Source organism: Stegostoma tigrinum, chromosome 1 (assembly GCF_030684315.1).
Source record: "Stegostoma tigrinum isolate sSteTig4 chromosome 1, sSteTig4.hap1, whole genome shotgun sequence".
NCBI lineage: Eukaryota > Metazoa > Chordata > Chondrichthyes > Orectolobiformes > Stegostomatidae > Stegostoma > Stegostoma tigrinum.
The window spans coordinates 67,244,785-67,257,132 of record NC_081354.1 but is presented as its reverse complement, the minus strand read 5'-3'; the positions used below and the strand labels follow the sequence as shown (position 1 = coordinate 67,257,132).

General features: G+C 42.0%; 1 protein-coding gene across 13 annotated transcripts in view; it reads right to left on the bottom strand.

The window, feature by feature from the left end:
• Positions 1 to 12,348, bottom strand: part of ndst3 (N-deacetylase/N-sulfotransferase (heparan glucosaminyl) 3) — a 989,735-nt gene that overhangs the window by 77,287 nt on the left and 900,100 nt on the right. For 12 of the 13 annotated variants that reach the window (XM_059646033.1, XM_048537017.2, XM_048537066.2 and 9 more), the window contains one exon: positions 7,788 to 7,916. The exons of the other annotated variant lie outside the window; for it this stretch is intronic. In XM_059646033.1, coding sequence (XP_059502016.1) covers positions 7,788 to 7,916 — 129 coding nt within the window. The remainder of the gene's footprint in view (positions 1 to 7,787; positions 7,917 to 12,348) is intronic. 13 annotated transcript variants of the gene reach the window in all.

The window sequence follows — 12,348 nt, the reverse complement described above, 5'->3', positions numbered from 1 at the left end:
CCTGAAGCATTACCTCTGATTTCTCTCCCCAGATGCTGCCAGACTTGCTGTGGTTTTCTAGCAATTTCTGTTTTTGGTTCATCTCATTGTTGTTTGTAGGAACCTGAGGTTTGCATGTCATAGCTCAAGGCTACTTCAGACAAGCCCAGCAATTGCTAGAGAACCTCAGCAGCTCTGGCAGCATCTGTGTAGAAAACGCAGAATCAACGTTTCAGGTCCAGCGACTGCTCTTCAGAACTGACAAAAATTAGGAAAAGGTGGTATATATGTAAAGTCCTGGGGAGTATTGCTGAACAAGAAGACCTTGGAGTGCAGGTTCCTAGTTCCTTGAAAGCAGAATCACAGGCAGATACGATAATGAAGAAGGCATTTGATATGCTTGCCTTTATTTTTCACTGCACTGAGTATACGAATTGGGAAGTCATGTTGCGGCTATACATGACATTGGTTAGGCCACTTTTGGAATACTGCATGCAATTCTGGTCTCCCTGCATAGGAAGGATAGAACATAGAATATAAAACATACAGCAGAGTACAGGCCCTTCGGCCCATGATGTCATGCCGAACTTTTACCCTAAACCTAAGGTCTTTCTAACCCCCACCCCTACCTTATACTATCATCCATCTAATAGCTGCTTAAATGCCCCTAATGAGGCCAACTCCACTACCCTCTCTAGCAATGCATTCCACGCCCCTACCACTCTCTGAGTAAAGAAACTACCTCTGACGTTTCCCCTATATCTAATTCCACTCACTTTAAAACTATGCCCCCTCGTAATAGCTACCTCCACCCTCGGAAAATGTCTCTGGTTGCCTACTCTATCCATATCTCTGATCATTTTGTACACTTATATCAAGTCACCTCTCAACCTTCATCGTTCCAAGGAGAAAAGCCCTACCACTCTCAACCTTTCTTCATTAGACCATCCCTCCATTCCAGGCAATATCCTGGAAACTTCATGGCTCTTGAACTCAATCCCTCTATTAATGAAAGCTAACACACCATACGCGTCCTTAACAACTCTATCACCTGGGGGGCAGCTTTCAGGGAACTGTGGACATGAACCCCAAGATCCCTCTGCTCCTCCACAGTGCCAAGAATCTTTCCGTTAACCCTGTATTCTGCGTTCAAGTTTGTCCTTCCAAAATGAATCACCTCACACTTTTCAGGGTTAAACTCCATCTGCCACTTCTCAAAACAGCTCTGCATCCTATCAATATCCCTTTGTTGCCTAGAACAGCCTTCAGCACTATCCATGACTTGAGCACCTTCATGTCATCCGTGAATTTACTAACCCATCTTTCCACTCCTTCATCCAAATCATTTACAATATGTGTTGTGAAACTTGAAAGAGTTCAGAAAAGATTTACAAGGATGATGCCAGGGTTGTAGGGTTTGAGCTATTGGCAGAGGCTGAATAGACTGTGACTATTTTCCCTGGAGAGTCGGAGGCTGAGGGGTGACCATAAAGAAGTTTATAAAATCACGAGGTGCATGGATAGGGTGAAGAGACAAGGTCTTTTCCGTGGTGTGGGGGAGTCCAAAACTAGATGGCATAGGCTGAGGGTGAGAGGGGAAGATTTAAAGGGGACGAAAGGGGTAACATTTTCACACAGAGGGTGGTGTGTGTATGGAATAAGCTGCGAGAGGAAGTGGTGGAGGCTGGTACAATTATAATATTTAAAAGACATCTGAATGGGTGTACGAATAGGAAGGGTTCGGAGGGATATGGGCTAAATGCTGACTTTATTAATAAAGATTTATTTAGGATATCTGACCAGCAGGGACTTGTTAGACCAAAAGGTATGTTTCCATGCTGTATATCTCTATGACTTTAAGAGGTGTGGCGAGGGGGAGGGAGGGGGATAAAGGAGCAAATAAAACGTGGGAAGAGAGAGAGAGAGAGAGACAGAGAAGAGAGGGAGAGAGAAGCAGCAGGTGGGCAGAGAAGGGAACAAATAATGGGAGTCAAAGGGGAGACAATTGCCTCATAATATTATCTTTTAATTCCAAAGACCCAGGTAATGTTCTGGGGACCAGGGTTCAAATCCCGCCATGGCAGATGGTGGAATTTGAATTTAATAAGAAATATCCAGAATTAAGAGTCTATTGGTGACCATGGGAAACAATTGTCGACTGTCGGACAAACCCATCTAGTTCACTAATGTCCTTTAGGGAAGGAAACTGCCTGTCCTTACCTGGTGTGGTCTACATGTGACTCCAGACCCACAGCAACGTTGTTGACACTTAATCACCCTCTGAGCACTTAGGGATGGGCAATAAATGCTGACCTGGCCAGTGAGGGGGGTCACGCTCATGGATACAAGAGAAGCTATCACTTAAGACTTTAATTAAGTCTGCAATATTAAAGAAGTGTTGACAGAGTTGATGTGAACTTGGTCAATGGTAAGTAAGTAGAGAGCAGTGGTCAGTGATTGTGTAGTCAGTGGTACGCCCAGCCTTCCGTTTTAATTCCAAAGCTGTTTCTGATACATAATCTGGACTTTGTTATACAGCGTACAATTTCAGTGCTAGCTAATGACACAATATCTGGTTATGTAGCAAACAGCAAGAAAGACAGTAACAGACACCAGGAAAACATAGACTGATGGTAAGGGCAGACAAATTGCAGATGAAATTTAGTGCAAACATCTTGGAAGTAAAAATATTAGCTACAGTAAATCCTCACTTAAAATTTTATTGCGTTTCCTAACAATTGCAACTTTAAGTAAAACAATTTTAAGTGAAGCCTGTTTTCCCAAAAGAATCAATGTTAAAGCCAGAGTTAGGATCGTGTGGATACTTTGTGCTCAGATGTACAAGTTGAAATACCATGCCATATGTTTGAAGCAATGTGTATCCCTAACTGAAGTAAGTTGCGAAACAATATAATTTACTCAATATCAAATAACCAGGGCATTTCTAAACCGAAAACAACTTTAAAACAATACTAAATTGTAATTATGATCATTCTTAAATGCTTACAGTACCCCTCAAAATAAAGTAAACTTAAAAATACTGAATAAATACAACATATGTGTAATTACTCAACATAGATAAGAAAAAGTAAGCTCTCTTGATGAAATTCTAATTGATCATGCTCTATCTGGTGGCTGACATTGGTCAATGCAGGGAAAACTCCTGAACTGATTAATGGCTGCCACTAGGTGGAGGCCAGGCCTTCAGTGCAAGGACAGATATCAGCCCAGAGACAGCAGACATTGCCCACTTGAAAAGGCAAGAAGGTGGGAATGGGAGCCTAGAGATGGGGATGCGGAAGAGGGACTGAGGGCAGGGACAACTGGAGGAAGGCCGAGAAGACTGAATGTGGGAATGCAAGCATGAGGAGAGGGTTTTGAGAGCAGACAGGCCATGTAATCTTAAAATGAGATTCACAACATTAAGTGATATTAGATGTATCTTTAATTATATTAGTATAATTGTACTAATTACATTAAACCAAAAAAAATGGAGTCAACTTTAAATGAAGAGGCACTTAAAATAGTACAATTTTAAATGAGATGCAACAGCACATAAACCTTTGATTAATGCACATAAATCTTTGAAAACGACTAGGCAAATTGACACAGTTGTTACAAAGCGTATGGGAATCTTGGATTTATAAACAATGGCATCAAGTTCAAAAGCAAGTAAGTAATGTTATACCTTTTAAAACAAACAACTGGAGCACTATCTTGAATTGTGGTCATTTCAGCAAGTGAAAGATAGGCCTAACTTGGAGAGGGCGCAGAAGAGATCCACTAGAATGAGACCAGAGAGGAATAATTTTGGTTATGTAGAGAAATAATTGAAGCTGTGATTGTTCTCTTTAGGGTAGAAGAGATTAGGGAGAATATAACAGAGGTGTACAACATGTTATGGACGACTGATAGATGACAAAAGCACTGCTAACACTGGTAGGTGCATAGGTAATCAGGCCTAGGGTTCATCACTAACAATGCTGCCATCAAACCATTAGGCCTGTCACATAAGCAAGTAATGTGGTGTAAGGACTTTAGCATTGGTATGAACCTATGCCTGTGGGCCATACATCCCAAAGGCTGGTGCACTTGCAGACGGCAACAAGACATATGCACTTTGCATTTGTTTCAACTTAACAAAACAGGTAACAACCGTTTTTTAGTTCATTCCTCAGAACATTGTCTTGACCAGAGTCAACCTGCATGGTTTAAATGAAAACAAGCTAGGCAAGTAACTGCCAGTCATCATGTGGCTGCTGCATTTTCCATGGAAGTGCCTCTATCAATCAGAGTTCACATGTCAACCAATCAGTATTCTTTTCTCATGTAGTATAACTTGTTCTTTTTGACATTGTCTCACGACAGCAGGTTGAATACAGGCCAGTAAACTATAGCTGATTACTAGGCACCTTTACCACAGCCCCTCAAAAGACTCAGCTGATGACTTAGCACTGCTTCATGCTGATCTCCACTTGGAGGAATAATTGATGGCACAGAACTTCCTCTAGGAGCTTTTGGGGAGGGGGGGGCGTGGTCTTGCTAATTACTACAAGTGGCTCAGCAGCAGCACTACTGGCCAAGCTGGTGGAGTGCTACAAGGCCATAGCTGTCAAATTGGGTCTACTGCAGATAGTGAAGGAACCAACAAGAGGGGGGAAAAAAAAGTAATTAATCTCATTGTCAACAATCTGCCTGTCATATTGCATAAGTCCATGACAAGGTTAATGGGAGTACTTGTGGGGATAAAGGCCTGGGTCACATTGAAGTTACCATCCATTAGATGATATTATCACTGTGACCTATGGGACAAATTTGGAGCATATCTACCAAGTTACGATTCTGCATCATGAGCAGCGATGAGCCATCAGCAACAGCAGAATCATACTCCACAACAATCTGCAACCTCAAGTCTTGGTGTATCCCTTCACTCCACCTTTACCGTGATGTCTGGTTAAGTGAAGAGTACAAGAGGTTGTGCCAGGAACATCAGGCATACCTATAACTGAGACGTCAAGCTGGTGATACTACCAAACAGAACCACTTGAATGCCAAAGAGCACAACAGCAATTGAAAGACAGGGCTAACTGACTCCTTAATGCTGGGTCAGATCTAAGCTCTGCAGTATTGTCACAACCAATTGTGAATGGTGGTGGATACTTAATTCACTGATGGAGGAAATTCCACAAATATCCCTATCATCAGTGATGGAGGAGCCCGACATATCACTACAGAATTTAAGTCTGAAGCATTGATAACAATCTTCAGCCAGCAAGTGCCAAGTGAATGATCCATCTCAACCTCCTCCCGTGGTCCCCAGCATCACAGATACCAGTCTTTGGCCAATTTGATTCACATAATGTGATACCAAGAAATGGCTGAAGGCTGGATCGTGCAACAGGCTAGGAGCCTGATAACAGTCCAGCAATTGTCCCAGAGCTTGCTGCTCCCCTAACCAAGCTGTTCCAGTACAGTTACAACACTAGCAACTACCCGACAATGTAAGAAATTGCCCCCTGTATGCCCTCTACACAAAAAGCACCAAAAACCCAAGTGTGTCAGTTACCACCCATCAGTCTACTTTTGATCATCAGTAAAGTGACGGAAGGTGTCACCAACAACGCTCTTTCGCAGCACCTGCTCAGCAATAACCTGCTCAGTGATGCCCAGTTTGGGCTCCGCCAGCGCCACTCAGCTCCTGACCTCATTACAGCCTTGGTTCAAACATGGGCAAAAGAGCTGAATTTCAAAGGTGATGTGAGAGTGACAGCCCTTGAAATCAAGGCTGCATTTGATCAAGTGTGGCATCAAGAAACCCTAGCAAAACTGGAGTCAATGGAAACCAGAGGGAAAACTCTCCAGTGATTGGAGTTATCCCCTACACATAAGAAGATGGAGATCAGTCATTTCAGCTCCAGGACAGTTCTGCAGGAATTCCTTAGGATAGTGTCCTAGAACCAACCATCTTCAGGGGCTTCAATGACCTTTCCTCCATCATGAGGTCAGAAGTGGGGATATTTGCCAATAATTGCATAATGTTCACCATTTGCAACTCCTGTTACTACAGCAGTCTGTGTTCAAATGCAGCAAGATCTGGGCAATGTCCAGGCTTGGTCCGATAAATGACAGCAACTTTTGGGGTACACAAATGCCACGCAAGGCATCTTCAATAAGAGACAATCTAACCATTGCTCCTAGACTTCAGTGGTATGATCATTGATGAATCCCCCACTATCAACATCCTGGGGGGGCTACCATTTACCACAAACTGAACTAACCATATAAAGGCATATGAGGGACATAGGGAGGATAGAAAGCCTTCCCCTCGCTGTAGAGATGAATGAACTGGGGCATAAATGTCAGGAAATGGGCAGGAGGTTAAGAAGGTGTGTGAAGAAACTTTTCTTCACCCAGAAGGTGGTGAGAATTTAGAACTCAGTGCCTGTAAGGGTGAAAGCAGCAAAAGCCCTCATAACTTTTAAGACGTTTTTAGGTGTTGCTTGAGATGCCAAGGCATTCAAGGCCACGGGCTACGTGGTGAAAAATGGGATTAGAATAGTCAGGTGGCTCTTGTTGATTGGCACAGACTTGATGGGCTGAAGGGGCGTTTCCTGTGCTGCAAACCTTTATGATGCTATAAATACTTGGGCTGCAAGGGCAGGCTAGAGGCTAGGAATTCTCTGGACAGTAACTCACTTGCTGAAGCCGAAAGCCTGCCCACCATCTACGAGGCACAAGTTAGGAGTGTGATGGAATACTCCCCAATTGCCTGGATTGGTGCAGCTCCAACAAAACTCACAAAGTTTGATATCATTTAGGATAAAGAAGCCCACAAACATTCATTCCCTCTACCAATGATGCTCGGTAGAAGGAGCAGTATGTAGCCACTACAAGGTGCATATAGAAATTCACCAAGGCCCTTCAGTCAGCATCCTCCAAGTCCAAGCCTACTTTCATCTAGATAGACAAGGACAACAGGTACATGGGAACACCATCAACTGCAAGTTCCCTTCTGAGCCACTCACTATCTTGAGGTGGAAATATATTGCTGTTCCTTCATTGTCACTGAGCCAAAACTTTCAATCTCACTCTCTATAATAGCATTGTGGTTCTACATATAGCAAATGGATGGCAATAGTTCAAGAGGGCAGCTCACCGTCATCTTGTCAAGGCTTCCTAGATAGGGACAATAAATATTGGCTCAGCCAGTAATGCCCACAACCCATGAATGAATGCAAAACATAGTATGGCTACATGGGAAAAGCAGAATTGATTCGATATCTCTATCAAAGAGATAGCAGTAGCTGGGTTTCCTCTTCCTTTGCTGTCTGCTTCTATATTTGTTTTCAATGCTGTGGCATGGCTGGAAGCATAAATGGAGTTGCCAGAGAAATGGCAATGGAATTTGCAAGCAAAAGGAAAGAAAGAGGAGCGTGGAGCTTGGACAATACTATTCAGGGTCTGGGATGTCAAGACTGTTTCTCTCCTTGAGGAATGGCATTTGATTTGTAATATTTGAGTGCAACAGTGTGATGGTTGCGGTAGTAAGCTGTACCTCAAGAGAGGGAAGGGTTTGCAATATGTGCTGGTGCGGGAGACAGGAAGGAATATTGATCAGCTTTTTAAACTGGTATCACTTTGAGAGGCCAGGAGCGGAAATCATGGAGAAGATAAATTTGGATAATGAGGAGAGACAGAAGAGAAAGCTGTGGAAGATTAGCATTTAGGGTTACTGGCAATTTTGAGGGAAATCAAGAATCTCTTTGCCATCACCGATTTCCACTCCTATAGATAAATTGAAAACTTACTGGATTAAGAAGAACAGTGAGGAAAAGTTCTCCCCCTCTGATGCTCTTGTCCAGTTCTCTCGGGCCTCCAGGGTACTCTTTGTAGAATATGGTATGGGTGAAAAGGCCACAAGTTTGTCGTGGAAGTACCTAAGGAAGAAAATGATAGAAAAGACACATTTGACCAGGTTTTCCTCGAAACACTGTCTTACACAAAGCAGAATAAATTGGAGGAAAATAGATAATGGATGACAGAATTCAATTTTAAAAGGTATTTGGAGAACAGTTGGAAAGGTCAAGTAATCATTTTGCTACTTAATAATCTTCACCTACTTGTGAAGCTGCTCAGGAAATGGTATTTTCTTATGTAGGTCCCTGGGTCTTATATAGCTAAACGCTGAGGGTTTGGTACAATTTAGCTCATTGTCCTCGAATAAGGTTGTCCGGTTTTTATTGTGACACCATGAACTGTTTGTGCTGTTTTGCTTATAACACTTTCTGACTGGATCTTAAATCAGATAGGAAAATGCACTCAAATCGAGTTCCATTGCATTAATCAACTAGATCAGCTGCAAAAGAACCAAAGAATGGCGAAGACTGGAAATCAGAAATGAAAACAGAAATTGCTGGAAAAACTCAGCAGGTCTGGCAGCATCTGTGAACAGAAAGAAAAGTTAACCCTTTGGGCCCAGTGACCCTTCTTCAAAATTATCAGCTGCAATATTTGCATTTTTGATTTTATATATATATAATATTCCAAGAGTAAATTATATAAGAAATTTTCTGTACAAATAACACTTGAGGCTGAAATTATAAAATGCAACTTTTCAAGTAGTTATGTTTTAATGAAACTCTCCTTCTACAGGCTCTTATTTGTGCTGAGATACAGCCCCACAACTATTCACTGCCCCATTCATTTCCACTAAATGAACAGTGTTTTTATGCAGTGAGGTGTTGTCATCTGGAATGCACTATTTGGAAGGATAGGAAAAACAGAGTCAATAACAATCTTCAAAACTTGAAATAAGTAGATTGAAAGGTAAGGTCTTCACAGGATTCCATGGAAGAAGCATTAGAATGAGATAATTGAACTGGTGGAGGTGCACTAGGCTGAATGGCCTGCGCTCGATCTTCATGGGCTGGATATTATGCAGCAGCATGATCTTGGAGAGAAACTCACTCAAAATCCAAGCAGCTTCCATGCAGCAATTTAATACTGGGACCAGGGTCAATTGCTTTACTTCGAGTCTTCTGCTCCTATCTTGGAAGAATGTCCTGACCATCTGAAGGCCTGGCAGCTCATTAGGCCTAGTAGTGTCAGCTTGCAGTGATGGCCACTTCTGGGAATATTGGCTAACCCACCATTTCAAGAAATTGAACTAAATTCTCAGCTACTCCTGGAGATGGGGAGGTGGGGACAGGGCTAGTGAAGGAGAAAATAGGAACTGCAGAAGCTGGAGAATCCGAGATAACAAGGTGTGGAGCTGGATGAACACAGCAGGCCAAGCAGCATCAGAGGAGCAGGAAAGCTGATGTTTCGGGCCTAGACCCTTCAACAGAAAAGTCTAGGCCCGAAACGTCAGCTTTCCTGCTGCTAAGATAGTGCTTGGCCTGCTGTGTTCATCCAGCTCTAGACCTTGTTATCTAGGGTTAGTGAAGGGTTGGTTAGTTGGACAAGAAGAGATGTAAAACGGAAGATGACTTTTGAGCAATGGGGTCTGGAGGTCTACGAGGTCCCGAAACTTCCTTGGGCAACACTAGCCTGTGTAACTCCAGTTGCCAGACTTCCCACATGGAGTGGACTTCTGCCCATCCTGGGTAAAATACTGATGGATATGGGATGGCTACTCAGTGGGCTCAGTGGGAAGACCACTCTCACTAGATTTTACATACCATCAAATCCATTAGTAGGGGAGAATAGAATCAAGTCCTATGTGTGTATCTGTACAGCGAGTACAGGCAGCCTAGTCAAACATTGTGCGAATAAAGGCAAAAATACGACAGATGCTGGAAATCTGAAATGATCACACAAAATGCGAGAGAAACTCAGCAGGTCTGGCAGCATCTATGGAGAGGGATAGAATTAACATTTTGATTTTGATATGACCTTTCTTTAGAACTGAAAGGTTCTTCGCTCAGGTTGTCCCAAGGCAGCCAAACTGTAGATTTTTAATAGAAAAATTAGTGGTCAGAAATGTAACTCAGTTATTACATGCTTTCTTATGGAAAAGCAATCTTCACTTAGCATGCTGATTTTTAGGAAGCTAATAGACATGCTAAACAAGAGATGGTTATAGTTACTGAAAAGTAATCATTAGCCTTGATGTGTGGCTGATTTTCTCCCTCCTTAATTTAAAGGCACCGACAACCTGTTGCCTTGCTCATTGCTTCAGCATAAACTGCAAATCAAACACACAACTTTAACTGGTCTGTATGTCTGACTCCTGCAGTGGGAAAGGTAATTATTAATTGAACTTTTGAGCTCACTAGTTCACACTTCTACAAGGGTCACTTGCCATTCTGAAACAAAAATGGTCACGATCAGAGATTTTGGAAACCCAATTATTCAATTGACAGCCAATGTTGTTTAAAGAGGGATTAAATGTTAAACCCTTCATTCTAAGTGGATCGATATTCCATAATAACAGAAACATCACTATGATATGTTATGATACAATTTTGAGTATTAGAGTTAATAAAGTACCAAATGGAATGTTACTACTTCTGAATGTCTGAAGTTGAATCTCACTCCAATTTATTTTACAATGTGCAATCCAACTTTTACAGAATGCACAAAATTAGCTCCAAGTTGAACATGCAATGGGGAAACAGGCTTTAATGAAAACGAAAATTGAGAGTTGTATAAACTGAGCTGACAATACAACATGTACCCATTTCACTGCATTCGTGAAATCCGATTTCACCTATAAAATGTTCAGTGAATACCCAGATACCTTTAAATTGCCACAAACCATTCTGGTGATTATCTGCATTGTTAAGGTGTTTAAAAACCAATGAAGTTTTTTTTGCCCCATTCATAGAACTTCACCTCCCCTGTCACCATCTTAAGCCAAGATAGAATACAGAGGTCAGCTATGAAAATGAAATCTACAAATACAATCATTGTCAAGAGGGATATTTACTTTATCCCCGTTTTACACCCTGAGCAGTGGAATACCATATTTATGTGGTAAGTGATGGTGACTGCAACAATATAAATGGATATCCACAGGTAGCATTAAATTTCACACTCATGAAAATTTTATCCAATCAATGGGTAGGTTACATGTAATTTCGTGGACTGGCAGTATTCATCAATTTTCACTTACTCTATGTCATTAGCTCTGACTCATTCTATTTTGATATTATACTATTACAGCACAGAAGGGGGTTATTTGGGCCACTCAGTCTGTGCTGGCCTTCAGAACTAGCAATTTACCTAATATTACCCCCCTGCCTTCTCGCTGTAGCCCCGTAAATTTCTCTCTTTCAGATAATGATTGAATTTCCTTACGAATATATCAAATGACCCTACCTTCAAAATCCAGGCAGTTCATTTTAGATCTGAACCTGTTGCTGACTTTAAAAGTTTTCCCCTTATGTTTTCATTGCTTCTTTCATAAGTTACATTAAATTGGTCCCCCCTCTCCTTTTGAATCCTTCAATCTTTTAAATAGGAAATGTTTTCTCTGTGTCTGCTTTGTCTTGTCCCTTTATTGATTTATATACTTTTATCAAATTTCCTCTCAGCCTTCTCTTGTCCAAGGAGGAAAATCCCAGCTTCCCCAGTCTGCCTGAGTAACTTAAGTTCTTCATGTGCAATAATCTTCTCTCTAATTTCTTCACATTCTTCTTAAATGTTGGTGACTAAGACTGGGACAATACTATAATTCAGACCGATGCAATGTCCCAAGGTTGGAGTAACTCTAAACATACTCTATCCTTCAAATCCTCTACCAATCTTGGAGTTAAATACACTGGGGTGCTTTCATTTTAGCACTGTAGAAAATGTCTATCTGACCTCTACGACTGTTACAGAATTGTTTTTTTTTTGCCATGAGCATGGATTAAAAACCTCAGAAAATGGAAGCCAAGTTTAAACCTGGCTGAACTCTGCAATTTGCAAACTGCAGAGCTGGAACAGACAGTATTATGCAGCCAGGATGTGGACAGTAAATTTCTTGTTGAAACCATACAAGCCGAGAACTGCCTGGCCAAGTATTAAAAGCCACCTCCAGTGAAACTGCTCTGTTAGAAGAATGTTACACAGAATCGGTGGCCCTCAGCTCAATAGGAGGACAGAGGCACAGTGTGACAAGGACAGCACTTGACAATTCAACGTTCAAAGTCATGTTCCAAATATGGAGTTTTGTCACCTCATTGTTTGTTCCTGCCCCCGCTCGATGCTGGTATTGGACACAGGCCACAGAATCTGCAAGAAGGACGCAAAGATGGGGATAAAAGGGACAACCTTGAGCCCCATCTCTCTCCGCTTTTTGTTCTTCTTCAAAAGCGTCTCCACAGAGCGCCTTTGACTGGCAGCGAGCTGCACAGCGTCTCCAGCTCCTTGTAGCTCATGGTG